This window comes from Gadus morhua, chromosome 5 (genome assembly GCF_902167405.1).
Source record: "Gadus morhua chromosome 5, gadMor3.0, whole genome shotgun sequence".
Lineage (NCBI taxonomy): Eukaryota > Metazoa > Chordata > Actinopteri > Gadiformes > Gadidae > Gadus > Gadus morhua.
Window position 1 is genome coordinate 21,610,118 of NC_044052.1, and position 16,937 is coordinate 21,627,054.

The 16,937-nt window shown below is 50.4% G+C and overlaps 2 protein-coding genes across 4 annotated transcripts; one reads left to right on the top strand and one right to left on the bottom strand.

The window, feature by feature from the left end:
* Positions 1-467: 467 nt before the first annotated feature.
* On the bottom strand, positions 468-5,120 carry coa8 (cytochrome c oxidase assembly factor 8). 2 transcript variants are annotated; one of them, XM_030356070.1, is made up of 5 exons: positions 4,868-5,120; positions 3,459-3,656; positions 2,893-2,956; positions 1,868-1,958; positions 468-609 (listed from the first exon to the last, which is right to left on the bottom strand). In XM_030356070.1, exons 1-5 carry the CDS (start codon positions 5,012-5,014, stop codon positions 501-503), a joined length of 609 nt encoding a protein of 202 aa, XP_030211930.1. In that variant the 5' UTR covers positions 5,015-5,120; the 3' UTR covers positions 468-500. The 2 variants fall into 2 exon arrangements, with proteins under 2 accessions (XP_030211930.1, XP_030211931.1); XM_030356071.1 differs by lacking the exon at positions 4,868-5,120 and adding an exon at positions 4,211-4,787.
* Positions 5,121-5,318: 198 nt separating this feature from the next.
* Positions 5,319-14,733, top strand: bag5 (BCL2 associated athanogene 5). 2 transcript variants are annotated; one of them, XM_030356063.1, is made up of 3 exons: positions 5,319-5,449; positions 9,290-10,297; positions 10,607-14,733. In XM_030356063.1, the coding sequence occupies exons 1-3, from the start codon at positions 5,427-5,429 to the stop codon at positions 11,142-11,144; spliced, it is 1,569 nt and encodes a 522-aa protein (XP_030211923.1). In that variant the 5' UTR covers positions 5,319-5,426; the 3' UTR covers positions 11,145-14,733. The 2 variants fall into 2 exon arrangements, with proteins under 2 accessions (XP_030211923.1, XP_030211922.1); XM_030356062.1 differs by lacking the exon at positions 5,319-5,449 and adding an exon at positions 5,711-5,975.
* The last annotated feature ends 2,204 nt before the right edge of the window (positions 14,734-16,937 follow it).

Here is a 16,937-nt window from a genome sequence, read left to right on the forward strand (position 1 = left end):
CCCAGTCTCTTCCCAGATAATGACGTCAACCCAGAGATTACGGCCGATGCATCGATTGATCTCATTGAAGCACCTGATTTGAGAAATACTCTGCGGTTGCCCCCAATAATGTGAATTCATAATATGAAGCAACAGGTTCCAGGGATCGATTCAGTTATGAATTGTGGACAAGGTGTTTTAAACATGCAGGCGTGACCATGCTGTGGATTTACACGGTACCCCAGATTGCTGTTTATAAACCCAACGATAATAACAGTTATAACAGAGTAAGTAGAATTACAGTTTACCCACCGTGTGGTTTCACGATGGTGCTGGTATGGGATTAAAGGTGAGCCGTTTCCCCCCAACAGCAATATAGACATTTAGAAGTAAAGACTAGTTCAATTTATTGCGGTGTGGAGCTTTAGCTGGTCTGCATGTGTGTGCGCTCATTCTCCCTCCTCACATAAAAACACAACAGGCCGACAGTAGCTGGGAGGCAGAACGCTTTAATTGTTTCATCATGAGGGCGAACTACTGGGAGTTCTGTTGGTGACGGTCTTCCAGGCGTTGGTCAGCGCCACCCGGCCCATGAGCAAGGTGATGCGGAAATTCCGTCGGTACCATTCCCTAGAGCACAAACAAACATAGCAATTAATACTGTGACAAGATTTGAGAAAGAGGTATTTTCAGGTGATGCGATCAGACGTGTGGGGGGGGGGGGGGGGGGGGGAGGAGGGGGCTAAGTGTCCCTGGGCAAGACACCCTCACCCTGACTGCTCCCGACGAGCTGGCTGTCGCCCTGCGTGGTTGACTCCCCCGTCGGTGTGTGGATGTGTGAATGAATGGTTGCAAAATCCCCTAAATACAACAGAAGCGTGCTAGCGCCTGTGCTACTAGTGTTAAGGAGACCCCCTATGGGGTTGGTGTGCTACAATAACACCATGACTTTACAGCAGGGAGATTAAGTTAGCATAAAGTTACCATTCACATCAATGGAGACTCTCGCTCCAAACTTTTTAAAGTTAGCTGTGATTTCAAAAGGTCTAACAAACCAGATTGGTCCCCACAAAGTTCCATCAGTCCAAGGGCGTAGGTTTTTGGTCCCCACACACACACACACACACACACACACACACACACACACACACACACACACACACACACACACACACACACACACACACACACACACACACACACACACACACACACACACACACACACACACACTAAATGAAATAACGTTTGATGCACGCCTGACTTTGTTTGATGCATTATCTACTGATGCATATGCAGTAAAACATTTAGCATAGCACCATTCCAATTGTACACATCTGCTTGGTAAGCAAAGACAAAGATTCCGTCCACCTATTAAATTATAAAACAGATCCGTCTCAAAAGACGTTTCTACACTGCCAAATATGCCCGTCTTATGAGCGCCTTTTTCCCGGCTTGGTCAGCGCTTTTACACTGACCATCATGGGAGAGAAGGTGATGCAGGCGCATTGAACGAAGACGGGGAGAGATGATGCGATATACGAGAAAGACGCAGAGGAACTTTCCTTACGAGGAGCCGCGACCATACCGGCTGGGCAGTGTAAAAAGGAAGACGCATGTTGGGAGGCGGCACCGAAGTGGGAATTTAACCCTTTGTGTACCGCATGAGGAGCTTTTTTTTCCGTTTCATCCTGAATATTTTTTGGGGGACATTTCAGTCGTCATTTGACATTGGTGGGGACACGTCCCCTGGTCCCCACCCAAATCTACGCCCCTTGCATCAGTCCCCAAGAATACTCACTGGACCCCACCAGTCACATCAAACTGAAACCCCCACAAACGCACACGCATGCACACACACACACATGCATGCACACACACAACTCACTTGTTGTAATTTGCATGTCTGGTCCTGTTTGTGTCCAGGAAGCTTTTGTAAAACAGCGCCATCTCTTCACTGCCCAGCGTGTGCTTGCGTCCTGTGAAGAGGGCGAGCAGCAGAACTGAGAACAGATCCAGGAGCAGCTTCAAACAATACAAGCTGTGTTGTCTGAACCGACTCCACTTATAGACCGCTTTGCATTCCACATCCTGTCACAGATTGTTCTGCACTAGAGCTGTTTTTTCTCGAAGGACAGAGGTCCTTTGAATGACATTATATATGCCGCATATTGCGCCAGTCTAGATGAATATAGACACAAGATAGATTCAACTAATTTAGCAGACGCTTCTATCCAAAGAGACATTCAATTCAAGCCCCATGTCATTAAGGAGCAGGTAGGGGTTAGACAGTACAGAGACAGGTCATTAAGGAGCAGGTAGGGGTTGGACAGTACAGAGACAGGTCATTAAGGACAGGTAGGGGTTATACAGTACAGAGACAGGTCATTAAGGAGCAGGTAGGGGTTAGACAGTACAGAGACAGGTCATTAAGGAGCAGGTAGGGGTTAGAAGACAGTAGTGTCAGGTCATTAAGGAGCAGGTAGGGGTTAGACAGTAGTGTCAGGTGGAGCAGGTAGGGGTTAGAAGACAGTAGTGTCAGGTCATTAAGGAGCAGGTAGGGGTTAGACAGTAGTGTCAGGTGGAGCAGGTAGGGGTTAGAAGACAGTAGTGTCAGGTCATTAAGGAGCAGGTAGGGGTTAGACAGTAGTGTCAGGTGGAGCAGGTAGGGTTCAGGGGGCATCTTGCTCAAGGATGCCAACTGGTAAAACTGCGGAAATCTGGTTTTGCATCCAGAACCCCGCGGACAAAACCCTAACCCCTGCCCTATCTGGACGCCTCTGGGGATAGAAAAATACCAGATACTGGTGGAAACAGGAGAGAATGGCTTGCATCAAACATGCACACAGATCACTATTTCCGGTGTGGGTATCAACGTGTGTGACGTGGTACGATATGGAAAGCTGGTCTCACCCTGCTGATCCCGGCCCTCCAGGCCCCGGGCCTTCAGCTGGGAGCTGACGTACTCATCCTTCTCCTGAAGAGACAAACATGGACAAAGTTCACTTATTCAGGCATCTTTCTAAAGCTGTTCCACAATTTTACGGATTTGTGACAATAAGTTCCTTGTACAATGGTGCTCTCTGCTGGTGACGTGAGGAATTACTGGTGATTTTATAAGTATGAAGCAGCTTGACCAAGAGGGCAACATGGATTTCTATGAAGATTTAACTAAATGGTTCTCAAAATGATGTGAAAGTCACATCAGCAAATGAACAGCTAAAAAAATATTGTTTTTATTGTATTTCATCCTTTTCCATAACAACAGATTCTGACAATTTGTCAAATAACAATAACATGAGTACAGACATACAGACAATAACATGAGAACAGACATACAGACAATAACATGGAGCACAGGACTACAGACAACCTCATGAGTACTGACAATGACATGGACTACAGACACACAGACACATCACATGAACCACGGAGCTGAGGTCGGGGTACGGCCCAGTAGCCCGACCCCCTCCCCCTACCTTGTTGAAGGCCACGTTCTGGTAGGCCCAGAACTCGTGGTTCCAGACCTCTGTCTGCTGCCTCAGCCTTCGCAGCCTCTCCTCCAGGGCCGACTCCTGGGCGGGGACGTGGTACGTGATTGGCCGGATGTTTGACAGCCTGTTGGGTGGACCAATCCAGTCATGGGTGGAGTCTGGTGCCGGTTGGAAGGCGGAGCTCTGCACACGGAGGATGAAACACAGTAAGTCTATCTGAAAGAGACGCTAGGGTGCAATAAGGTACAGTACTTCACACTTAATGCAGCAGAACGTTTTCAACCCAAACAGAAAACCACGGTCAAGTCAAGTCCATTTCGTTTGTGAAGCCCCTAATCACAGTTCCAGTCTCAAGGAGCTTCCAGGTCATATATGTGTGCCCCCCCCCCCTAATCTTAGCCCCCCAAAGGGCATGAAAAAACTCCCTTCATTATCAATGGAGAATAGAATAATAATGAACAACACATACACACACAAGTTGACAAACATTTAAACTCACATTTTAGTCTGCAACAAAGTTATGTGTCAACTTATACTATTCATCATAAATTCGTCATTTCGCTGATGCTTTATTAAATGCGATGTCACTGTGGAGCAGTGCATCCTGCTATACCAGGCTTACAGGTAGACGGGAGCCTGCGAACACAGTCCTTAGCTTGGTGTCCAATAGCAACATGCCACCCGAGCCCTGTACACACACTAAACGTTTGTATGAGAGGTTAGAGCCAGTGTCTTACCGTGCTACCCGAGATACTACAGCCTCTCCCTCGGACCCTGATAACAGAAGACCTACACCAGGGACCTATCTGCTCTGGCCGATAAATAGGGCAAACAACGACCATTGTAGGTACTACACACACATACACACTCTGCTGACCTAAAACTACACACACATATGCAACACACACCACATATGGTCACATCATAACTACATACACATTGTCTAGGGTCCCTTCTCAAGATTAGGACTCAAAAAAAACCACACTCGTCCGTTCTCACAGACAGATTCCTTGTCTTTCCCTTTATATAATCATTCAGCTCGGAGGACCTCTTCTACAGAACGCTTAGTTTATGATCAGTGCACAACTAACCGTAACAGACTACCCTCATATAGACTTCTCAGAGCTAGTATTATGATTATTGGGTCACATGATTGTCATGAGGTTTGGCTCGTCTACTGGGAAACAAACTTTAAAGGGTGATAGGTTTCGTAACGGCTAGTATGTTTTGTAACAGTTTCAAAGTTTAAACGTGATCCTTTGCGTACAGTCTTGTATACTGCTGTATTGACCGTCTACACACTATGCATGTTCATCACGTCTGAACCCGTCCTTTGGGGATAATACTTTACCGTTTACACTTTCTCAGCAGCATAAAGACATACATTTCCATACCTTTGGGGACTCCTGGCCAGCGGTGTGTTGGACTGAGGCGCAGCCACGGTTCAGGGGTGCTTCTGCATGGTTACAGGGTCGCAGGTGACCTTCGGCTCTACTGTAGGACGGACCTCGTAACAGACGTCGCACTGTTTTGGTTGCCATTTAAAATACTAATTCTAGATCCGTCGTTTAATAAGAAATGACTCTGACGGCCTCTGTTTGACCACAGCGAGGTTTGTGTTGACGTCCGCTTCCAGGCGACGCGCCGTGACGTCAAACGCTGAATATGTTGGACGACCCAAACATTCCCCTTCTGCGATTTTTGAAACAGTCCATTTACATGTTACATTTAATATATTGGCATAAATATATCTGATATTGTAATTTGATTTAATTGTTGAATTATGCTTTGAACGCTGATTTTGTAAAGTGGGCTATAAACGCCAGTATTTTAATTAGCCGTAAAGGGAAAACTCCGTGCGTGATCATGGTTCTGGAGTAAAGTAGTTAGCAACCGAAGCTAGGCTAATGTTTATCTTTAGTGAGCGCTGCGCATCGTTTGAGGACAAGACAGATGGCTGTCCGGTGGTTATGCAGGTAAGATTCGAACTAGAATACTAGATCATGTTTACTGCCTTCATGTGAGTTACTCTTCCAAAGCATTTGAGCCTTAAGAGGCGGATCTAGGTGCTGATCGGCGTCGGAACCTAGCAGCGAGGAGACGATGCTAGTCCCTGCACTCCTGTGGACGTGGAGAGAGAGAGCGAGAGCGAGAGAGAGAGAGACGTTCTCTGTGTCGCCCTCACACACGTTACCCTTTTAGTGGATGATCGGTAGTCATGGCTACACACAGTATGTTAACAGTATATATCATGTTGGTGTTTGAAGAAGCACTATATAGATTGTGTAAGACAAGTGAGTAGTGTAGTCGGGATCGCGATTCAGTGGGAGGGGCGACGCGCACCGCAGTGTTCCGCACGGCGCGGCGAGGCGCACCGGAGAAGATATCAAACCCGCCCGAACCGTCTCTGTGGATCGGACCGACACACACCCGGGTCGCCTTTAGCGGATGGAAACAGACATCCTCCAACATGTGCGCGAATGTGTTTGGAGTGCTGAAAAGGTGAGGCGTGAAATGCGTTTTTTCGGGGAGGCGTTCCTGTGCGGCGGAGCGGCGGCGAGGTGCGGAGCGACTCGGCTCGTATTGTCTCCCTCCAGGATGGTGCGCAGCCGACACGGGCTTATTGTGTGTAATGACTACCTTTCCAACGGCTTAAACAAATATGTGACGCTGTGATAAGGCTATGTTGCCTGTTGGACGAATATATTCCGCACCTACGGTCGCACAATGCGCAAAGCGTTTGCTGTCGCATTCACTTCAACTAGCGGGTTATGTTGGCGTTAAATGGAAGAAGGCTTTCGATCGGTACTGAAAATGTTCGACATGGAGGTTTCTAAGCAACCCTGGTCCGCTTTGACTGAATCACTTTAGTGTGTGTGTGCGTGTGCGTGTGCGTGTGCGTGTGTGTGTGTGTATGCGTGTGCGTGTGTGTGTGTCACACACACGCCCCCTAGTCCTCTCCCAGGGGACTAGGAATGTTCACTTGATGCATGACTTGGTTTCCCCACTTCTAGTATTACTGATTTATTAGATCATGTTCGTTCATTTTGGAGTTAGTCTAGGGCTGATTAAATTTTGGAGCTGGTCTCTAAAGACCAGAGACCAGACCTCGATGAAATGTCAGCTTGCTGCTGCAGATGTGCACTGATGGGGATATTAGAACCAGGCTAATGGAGCAGACAGGGAGAGGAGAACCGAGAACGTTTCACAATATTTCCACGCGAACCACCGGGATCTGGAACAGGTGGTTTAACCCGGTCTCTGTGTGAGGGTCTGGCTCAACCCGCTCCCGTCCAGGCTTATCTCCCGGGTTTCCTCGGCTCCTGAGATAGCAGTCCCCGCCACCTCCCTCTTACATAACAACCCTCCAGCCAACAAGGCTTCCTAATCCTATCGGCTTCGCAAACACTCCACCGACAACAAGTGGCTGAGCGTTGGAACCGCCACTCAGATCGGCCCTAATCAGAATTGTGCGCTTTTATTTTGACACGCTGTCGTGGAGCCAGGAGGAATAGGAACCAGGATCCTTTGGTTCTGCAGTTCCTTTGTGCTCCTGCATGCCTGCAGCTAAGGACAGCCCACTCTGTTAGTGTTATAGACGCTTGTTACAAGGAGGAAAATAACATCGTTCTCGTGAATATGGACAAGGTATTGCACTCTATAGTATCACATGAGCCAACAGGGCGGGTCACACGACCCAAGGGGTAGAGATTGAATTGTATTTCATCGCTCTTTACGTCCAGCACAGCGACAGGGATCTCAGTCAACAGGACAGAGGGCTTAGTGGCTAGTCAACTAGTCTGTGCTGTAGACAGGACAAAGGGTTAGGGCTAGTAGTGGCTCACTAGCCTGTGCTGTGTAGCTGGAAGGGGGTCAGGGCTGCTATGCCACCTCTATGGCCGGCCTCCAAGCCTCCAGAACATTCCAGCAGGGCCTGAACATTCCGGAGGGTGAGCGGTGTATTGTGGTGGGTCGTGATGTAACGCTACACTCCCGTCTCCTGGCTGCCGGCCGCTGGGTTCAGGTCCCGGTTGAGCGGGCAGAGCTGGTATCCTAGTAGCGACCGCTCTGCGGGTCATTGTCCTACCCTGCCTTCTTCATTCTTCGTCCTTCATTCTTTATTCTTCTTCCTCGTTTCCATCAGGGTGACTAACGGCTGGGGAGAGAATGTCAGGGTGTCATTCTTCTGTCTTCCCTGACATGGGGGAGGGTGGGAGAGGGTTTGGGGGGTGAGGAGAGGTTTGGGAGAGTGAGGGTTTTGGGGAAGTGAGGAGAGGTACGGGGGAGGGAGGAGAGGTTTGGGGGAGTAAGGGTATAGGGGAGAGAGGAGAGGTATGGGGGAGGGAGGGGAGCTTTGGGTGGGTGAGTGAGGAAAGGTTTTGGGGGAGTGAGGAGAGCTCTTTTGGGGGAGTGAGGAGAGCTCTTTTGGGGGAGTGAGCCTATCGGGGAGTGAGGAAAGGGTTTGGGGGAGTGAGGACAGGGTTTGGGGGGAGAGAGGATAAGGTTTGGGGGAGAGAGGAGAGGTTTGGGGGAGTGAGGAGAAGGTTTAGGGGTAGAGAGGAGAGGTTTTGGGTGAGTGAGGAGAGGTTTTGGGGGAGTGAGGAGGGGTTTGAGTGAGTGAGGCAAGGTTTTGGGGGGCGGGGGGTGTGTGTGTCTGTGTTCTCAGCCTAGTCTGGGGGTGAGGGTCCTGTCTCTGATAGACCTCTAGCACGGGGCTGTATCTCGGTGGTCGTCCGTCTGCCAGCCGGCCTGTGCCCTGACGAGCGTCCTGGTTGTCATGTCGGTGACGCAGGGCTCTGCATGTGGGTCATCTTAATCGGTGACTGTCGGCCCGGCCGGACACCGAGGGCGGGCCTGTTCTCCGTGTCAAGTGTTGAACTCGCGCTCGGCCGGCGGTTGTCATGGCCACGCCGGCTAATCCGAACGGTCACAACAACGGGAATGACAAGGAACACAGGAAGGGCACCGGCAGTCCGGAGCTAAAGGGAGGACCGACCTGCATGTTTATAACACAGCAAACCGCACGGCCCGGGCCTCTGAGATCAGGGACAGCAGGGGGAGTACAGAGCAGCTCTGCCTGGCCCGGCAGGGAGGCGTCTGCTCTGGGGGAAGCAGGTCTGGTTCCGGCCAAAGAATGGGAAACGCATTACAACACAATGTTGAGCGATGGCTGAACCAAAAAAAACTCCATTTGTCCTGGCCCTGTGATTGCTTAACCTTTTGACAATTATTTTGTTTCAGAGTGTCTTAGTTCTAAGTTTGTTAAAAAGGGAGTGTTACCAGCCCACACATCAAAGCCTGCTCTATGGAAAATGTTGTACAAGATTGTGATTTGGTGATTTGAGAAGAGATGGCTTGTGTATAAACCCTCCTCACTTCATGCTGCACACACATTTACCCATTCACTCAGACACACACATTCACGCATACACTAAGACACACTCACAATCACCCAGACACACACACACATTCACCTATTCACTCAGACACACACATACACCCATTCACTAAGACACACACATTCACCCATTCACTCAGACACACTCACAATCACCCAGCCACACACACATTTACCCAGACACACACACAGATTCACCCATTCACCCAGACACACACACATTCGCCCATGCGTGTTGGTGTCAACCAGCCCAGACACCAACCCCTCCTGGTCAGAGCAGGGAATTGAACCAGCGAGCCTTGTCTCTGGTCATGTGACGTGGGAGCAGGTGGCTGTTGATTGGCTGGCTAGTTGTGCCGAGCGTTGGCCTCCAGCCGCGTTGACCTCTGACCCTCTGCCCCCCTCCCCCTCCCTCCAGCCTGTTCGGGAAGCCCTTTGATGGAGGCAAGAGGATGGACCACGGCGGGTCCCAGGGCCAACCGGCCCCGCAGCCGCAGCCGCACCCCTCCCAGGGCCCCTTCCCCCAGTACTCCCAGTACCCCCAGTACGCCCAGTACCCCCAGTACCACCAGTACCACCAGTACTACCAGTACCCCCCGCCGCCGCAGCAGCAGCCGCAGCCGTACCAGCCGCAGCACCCCACCATGACGCGGCTGTACGAGGTGCAGCGCGAGGTGGCCTCGCTGGGGCCCCAGGTGTGCACCTTCAGCGGCCTGCAGGACGAGCGCGAGTACAAGCGGCTGGAGCGCGAGCTGGCGCGCCTGCAGACGGACGTGGACGGGCTGGACACGGAGGGCCGCGGCGAGCTGCAGGCGGCGCGCAAGCGGGCGGCGCAGGAGCTGGAGGGCCTCCTGCGCTACCTGGAGGAGAACGCCCGCCACCCGTCCCGCCTGGCCATCGAGGAGCTGAGCCGGGAGGCGCGGCGGCTGGTGGACGAGGGCGTGGTGGCGCCGCAGCGGGCGGGCGGCGCGCCCGAGATCGGCGACGAGCTGGTGGACGCGCTGCAGGCGGTGGTGCTGCGGCTGACGCAGGTGAAGACGGAGGGGCGCGTGCCGCTGCGCAAGGCGCGCTACCGCGCCCTGACGCGGCTGTGCGCCGTGCAGGCGGTGGTGGAGGGGCGCACGCGGCAGCAGACGCTGTCGCTGCCGCTGTCGGGCGACACGCACGCCTCGGTGCACCGCGTGAACCAGGCCATGGTGGAGGTGAGCGTGGCCCGCAGCCAGCTGGTGGCGCTGCTGATGGGGCTGAGCGGGCGCGACAGCTGCGCCCACCTCTCCCGCGTGCTGACGGAGCTGCTGGTGGAGCTGGACGCCCTGGACGTGTCGGGCAACGCGGCGGTCAGGAACTACCGCAAGCAGGTGGTGGAGGAGATCAACGGGCTGCTGAAGCACCTGGACCTGGAGGTGGAGGGCGACGACACGCGCAGGTGCAGACGGACGGACGCAGGGGACACGCACGCACACATGGGAGACACACAAACACACACACACACACACACACACACACACACACACACACATGGGAGACACACACACACACGGGAGACACACACACACACATATACAGGAGACACACACACACACACACAGGAGACACACAGACACAGACTCGTGAGTCGAAGTCGTGGCCGTTGTGACGGGCAGGCTGATGGGTTTAACCAGTGCAGTGATGTTAATGTGCGTGTGTGTGTGTGCGCGTGTGTGTGTGTGTGTGCGCGTTGGTTGTTGTTCTCCAGGTATGACCTGGCGCAGAACGACTCCATCCGGGAGATCGAGGCGGTGCGCGGCCACGTGTCCCACCTGCGGGGCGAGGTGCTGCGCTACGCCGGCTCCCGGGACGAGATCCGGCCCAAGGCGGAGCTGCAGAGCCTGCTCACCCACCTGGACCAGGTGGACACGGCGAAGAACCCCTGCATCCGCGAGGCGCGCCGCCGCGCGGTGCTGGAGGTACAGGCGCTGGTCACCTTCCTGGACCTCCGCGAGGCCCTGGCGCGCCGGCAGACGGGCCCCGGGGAGCCCCCCGCGCACCGGGCCGTGTGGCTCGTGCTGGGCAGCCTGTCGGAGCTCCAGGCCCAGGTGCTGGGCTTCGGGGGCAAGCGCGCCGACAAGAGCTACATCCTGCTGGAGGAGCTGCTCACCAAGCAGCTGCTGGCCCTGGACGCCGTGGACCCCCAGGGGGACGAGAGCACCAAGGCCGCCCGCAAGCAGGCCGTCAAGTTCGCCCAGAACATTCTGGGCTACCTGGACCTGAAGACGGACGAGTGGGAGTACTGAGCGTCTCCCCCCGGGCGTCTCCAGGGCAGGGGGAAGCTCGGAGCAGGAAAAACGGGAACGCTTTGTAAATAAACGGCTCCGTCCGGCGGTCCGCCGTGTGTAAATACGGACTCCGACTCCCAGAATACACTGCGGCGGCGTGTCGTGTTCCCTTGTTGACGGTGTCGCCGTGGCGAGAAGCCACGGGCAAGAACAACACATTTTGTGAGATACACGTGAAAAAACGTATTCCAGTGACACTTTTGCTTTTTGAAGGTTTACAGAGTTTTTTCTAAAGAATATCCTGTATGTGGTCGTATGCAAGTTGTCCCGTTATGTGTCCTCGTGTTTGTCGTCTATTCGCCGGCTGCAAAAGCGCTAAAAGAATAACATCCGTCTCCGTCGCTGCAGGCGTCAGCGAGCCGCACGACCGCGCCCACGTTAACCCTCGCTCGCGACCCTCTACCGTGGTCCGACGGTAACTCGCACAGAGAACCCCCCGGGGCGGTGACGGCGGGATCATTGATGGAGCGCTATATAGGTTCGGACGCCGGTGGACGTGGCGGCCACGAAACGTTCACCTTGACCCGCTCTAAAACCAAAAGATTGGTTTTATTTAAAGTGTGATACGAAGGGTGCCGGCGTACGCACAACTTGGCAAGGAAGTCGACCTCAGACTGATTCCACCTCCGGAGGCGGCTCCACAAACACAGAGGCGCTGCCAGGACTGACACCGCGGGGGGCAACGCTAGGCTCACACTTGGACGGCCCCGGGGTGTTCATTCGGAAGCAGGATATTAAAAGCGCCCCTATTTAGAGATCAGCCCATTAGAGACACACTACGGTCACAATGGGGAGTGTCTACCCATATGTGTGATGGGTAGTTCGGCCTACCAGTTAGTGCAGTGCAGCAGGTAGGCTGGCAGTTTATCAGTAGACCAGAGACTACCAGTTGGTACAGTCCACTGGTTACTGGTAGGTTAGTCCACTGGTTATTGGTAGGTTAACACTAGACCAGAGACTACCAGTTGGTACAGTCCACTGGTAGGTTATCAGTAGACCAGAGACTACCAGTTGGTACAGTCCAGCTGGTTACTGTTAGGTTATCAGTAGACCAGAGACTACCAGTTGGTACAGTCCACTTGGTTACTGGTAGGTTATCAGTAGACCAGAGACTACCAGCTGGTACCGTCCACTGGCTAGGCGAGTCTATCTACACTAGGCTCCATGCGAGTCGACGCACGCTTGGATCTGTTACATTCGAGGCCAAAGTCTTTAAAGACACTAATTACAGCGAGAGCAGTTGTTGTTTTTACAGCACTGACGCTAGGTCACTCTACCAGCATGCTAGCATGATTAGCTGGTGTGTGTGTGTGTGTGTGTGTGTGTGTGTGTGTGTGTGTGTGTGTGTGTGTGTGTGTGTGTGTGTGTGTGTGTGTGTCTTGAGATACCAGCGCTGGCCTCCCGGTTATTCTGTCACCGAGCAACCCTCAAACCTGATTAAAGAAACCCTACGACCCCACCTGGTGTGGTGTTCACGTGCCCCCGACAGTGGCAACCCAAGTGGGAGTGTAGATCCCCATACCAGCCCACCATACCACCTGTGTATCCACTGGTGGGTTTATCCATCCATCATACTGGCTGGACACGCCCCCTTGTGAGGTCACTAATGGGCGGGTTTTGAAATGGCTTGTCATGGCTGATCAACGTCACACGCACTCGAACAGCAAAACACCATTTCCTCTTCCTACAGTCGTGACTGTGTGTGCACTGGCCTGTCGTCGGACTAGGGCGGGGTCCAGACAGAAAGCTCCTCAAGGGGGGGGGGGGGGGGGGGTGACTGACCAGCGCTAGGGGGGGAGTAAGGTCAGGAGGACCTGGACTGGTATGACGGCTGAAAGCAACACAGGACCTGACAGTTCGGTGGATAGCCCTAGCTGAACATATTTAGCGGGCTGGCTGGTAGTTGCTAGCTGACCGTTGCTAGGTACAGTTGCTGGCTAGCCGGTAGTTGCTAGCTGACCTGAGCTGGCGACCGTTGCTAGGTGTAATGGCTGGCTAGCTGGCAGTAGCTAGCTTCCAGGCGCCAGCGGTGATGTGATTACAGTTGACAGCGTTGGAGTCTCCGCTGGACTGCGGAGGAGGGAGGAGGAGTATAGAATCTCTGTGCCTTTATTTATAACCTCCCCTTTTGTCTGTTGAACAAAGACTCCACAACCACGCTTTCAATGTCTTAATGCACAAAACGTAGGAGAATAGGACTGAATGTTGGTAGTTAATATATGTATCCCAAATAAATAAATTTGCACTAGTCACTAAGGTTGTTTTTTTTATAATTAGAAAATGTTTGACCAGTAGGTTTAAAATCCCTTCTTCTTCTTCTACCGTTCCATGTTTTCCAAATCATACTTAAACTTAATTCAACCAATCAAATACTTGGCGATGGTTTCGTAAGTGAAAGTCCCGGGCCCGGACTGGATTATTGCGTGGATTAGAGTCAGTGGGCCCGGTAAAACCCAGATGGAAAATATGAGCTAGCCAATCAGAGCGGTTTTACAAGTCATGACTAAGCAAGGCATGGGGAACTTCCTGATCCAAAGTTAAAGTCCGCTCCAGGGTTTATATAAGGACGGTGGGCTGGGTGAAGGGTCATCCTACTCTAGGAGGCCTACAGGTTAGGCTGAAGGTGTTGGGGATCGAACCCAGTACCGATTGGCTGAGGCATGACGTCATATATCAACATCCAATGGCTCCAGAGCAGAAAACCTGGACTGACCTTCTGAAATGGCACAGTCCGTCACCAATCTAAGAAATCCGACCTGAAATTAGAAGCGCCGGTCAAACCCAGGGGAGGGGCCTAACTGGATGAAGGGAGGGGCCTAGTTGAGGGGGAGGGGCTATCTGGGGAGCAGGTCACATGATGAGATATAGACATTCAGACCAACCCAGTGTAGGAAACATAATATGTACATCTTCTATTCCGTCCCAAAGACATCAGTATTTATCTCGTTAGTGCTGCTGTAGGAGGAGGTGAGACTAGGTGTGTGTGTCACGTGACGTGTTGTTAAGGTGTGTGTGCTCGCGCGATGGTTGTTTCGTCCTAGAGCCCCTGCGGCCGCCTTGGTTCTAGACGCCCGCTCTGATTGTGTTGAGTTCCCCGTCGAGCAGAACCAGGACTGCCGCAAGGTGAATAAGGCAAATTGGTAATAAAGTACAGACTTTGAGCGCTTATGCTACGCAGTGGATATATTTTACAATAATTTAATCACATCAAGTTTTGAATTATGCATAATCGGATCACGTGTGTTCTATGGATTGTTTTTAAAAAGCAAAATGCAAGCAATGCATCGCGCTCAAGTTCCATAAAGATTAATAGCTTTAACGCCCCGTAGCAGTGTTCTCTCCTGGAGCTAATTAAATATGATGCAAGTTTAATTTTGCTTCTTTTAATAATTGATACTGATCAAAGAAATTTAATTCTGCACTCCCCGGCCCGCCTTTGAACGAACTAAACGCTTGCAGAAGAGTAAGGTCTCCCCTTGAATGTAGTTTTTGCAGAATGTCATGTTTATGTATTTCCAACGACCAGATAAAAATTAATTTAAGCACATCTTTCTTTAAAGCTAGTCTACCAGAGCCGTCTCTCCTGGCCGCCTTCTGTCTGTACATCAACGTGTTGTGTGATTGACAAAGTCTCGCCTTTCCAAACGGAAAGATGTTTCGCCTTGTTGGAGAAGCAGAGGCCATACCGCCTGATCAGTAATAAAGACCTGGTCTACACCGCTGTTGGTCTCTCTCTCTCTCTATGTCTCGCTTGCTCTCTCTCTCTCTCTCTATGTCTCGCTTGCTCTCTCTCTCTCTCTCTCTCTCTCTCTCTCTCTCTCTCTAAACCTCACTCTCTCCATTTCACCCTCTCTCTCTCTCTCCCCATCTCTAAACCTCACTCTCTCCATTTCACCCTATCTCTACAGCTCTCTCTTCATCTCTATCTCTTCATCTCATTCAGTGAAATCCAAAGCACTTGAATACTCTTACATTTAAAAAGCCAACCTACATAGCAATTCAAAATCTTCACAATCAAGATTGAGATAAGAACTGTGTCTGTCTAGGATTATGTCCCTCTCTGGAGACCTGCACAGTATGTTAGTGGTGAGGAATACATCCAAGCATTTGGAGGGCATATATTACGTCTATATTAAAACAGATTAGCCAGAACATGACCTCCCCAGGGCTATAGATGTTAAATTAACTTTTATCCTCCTGGGTCATCTGCCATATCATTCGGAGGAGATCATGGTGTGTTGGGATGTTAAACAACAGATACATAATTCAACACCACACACAACTATGGATACCAAACAATGGCGAAGCTAGACCTTTTTTGCCCCAAAACTTGCCCCACCCTATCGTTTCATCCTCAAATCTAATATTCTACCTTTTTTTTTTTTTTACACAAGCAATGAGAGGATGGATGCTGTACACTAATGAACAGGCTCAAATGGGCTAATGAAATCGAGCACAACCTTCCTGCAGAATCTCTAACCTCTGATTGGTGGGTGGGTGGGTGTCTCCTGTTTGACAAAAACAAAAATGCAGCACGAGCGCACCTAACATAGTTTCTGCTGTTTTGTCTGTCAAAGAGGCGAGCTAGTCTTTATCAGAAAATCCACGATTACCAGCTGTGTTATAACATGACCTGGTAATAATAATAATCATTTTATAACCTTGACAAAATCTGTCAGATGTCTATTAAATGACAGTTGACCACAAGGCGATTCTATCTATGCCTCTTCTTGAATTGCTTCATGTTTTAGTCGGCAGAGGCTTGTAATGCTACGTAGCATGATAAGCATGATAAGGTGCAAGGAGCAGAAAAGGTTGAAAAAATAAATTTCATCAGCTGAGGGCGTATTCATTGCCATAACTGCGTGAGCTAATCAACAAGTACCACATGTTCTAATACTATGAGACTCATGGAAACGCCCTCATCTGATTAAAGGTGTCAGGGGGGGGGGGGGGGGGGGGGGGGGGGCGGCAGACGGGACTTAGTGTCTGATTTATTTATTTTAATGAGTTACTTATTTTATTTTATTTTAAATAAACATAATACCAAGGGGTCAGAAATTTTATAAGAATTTTGATCTTATGTCTTTATTGATGCTTGAAAGATGAACACATTATTTTTTTTGAAAGGGAATAAGCTGATGAAGCTGACAAGTGACCAATCTTTACTAAAAATATATTTAATTAATTGCAAACCCCAGTGAATCATTTGCTCTCGTTTCTCTGTTTTGAGATTCACACAGACTTAGCAGTCTTGTCTATATGTTACAAATTGAGTTAATAAACCGAAGTTAGAAATTGTTTAAAGTTGTTGCAGATGTTATCTCCGCAAATCATATTAGTCTAAATAAATAAATATTAGCAGGTTCTCAATAGTAGGCTATTTCAATTCAGGGAGGGCGTGAAACAATGTCTGTCTCCTAGGGTGGGAATGGCTATTGAAATAATAATTAAAGAATGAAATAATTGAGAATCACTGGTCTAGAACATGTTGTACTAGTTGATTAGCTCACGTTGTTATGGCAATGAAAACGCACTCAGCTGATGAAATAATGCCAGCAGTTTTTTTTAAACTGAAAATTAGCACCCTTGTTTTTTTGCATTAGAAAAACAAGATTTTTTGGCATCAGAAGTTTTATAAAAATGTATGGGTCCCTGAAAGTGAGACAACATAGTTTAGTGCTCCTGAAATAGTGGTATGTTTCTCATATTATTAATCTAGTGCATGTTGTACCAATGTGTTTCAGGAAA

Excerpts from the sequence above, each read along its gene's own strand:
- bag5 (XM_030356062.1), top strand. The coding sequence starts at position 5,944 with ATGTGCGCGAATGTGTTTGGAGTGCTGAAAAG. Across the intron at positions 5,976-9,289 it reads GTGTTTGGAGTGCTGAAAAG|CCTGTTCGGGAAGCCCTTTG; the intron begins GTGAGGCGTGAA and ends CCCTCCCTCCAG. Across the intron at positions 10,298-10,606 it reads GAGGGCGACGACACGCGCAG|GTATGACCTGGCGCAGAACG; the intron begins GTGCAGACGGAC and ends GTTGTTCTCCAG.
- coa8 (XM_030356070.1), bottom strand. The coding sequence starts at position 5,014 with ATGGCAACCAAAACAGTGCGACGTCTGTTACGAGGTCCGTCCTACAGT. Across the intron at positions 2,957-3,458 it reads AGAACGTGGCCTTCAACAAG|GAGAAGGATGAGTACGTCAG; the intron begins GTAGGGGGAGGG and ends TTGTCTCTTCAG. Across the intron at positions 610-1,867 it reads AGACATGCAAATTACAACAA|GGAATGGTACCGACGGAATT; the intron begins GTGAGTTGTGTG and ends TTTGTGCTCTAG.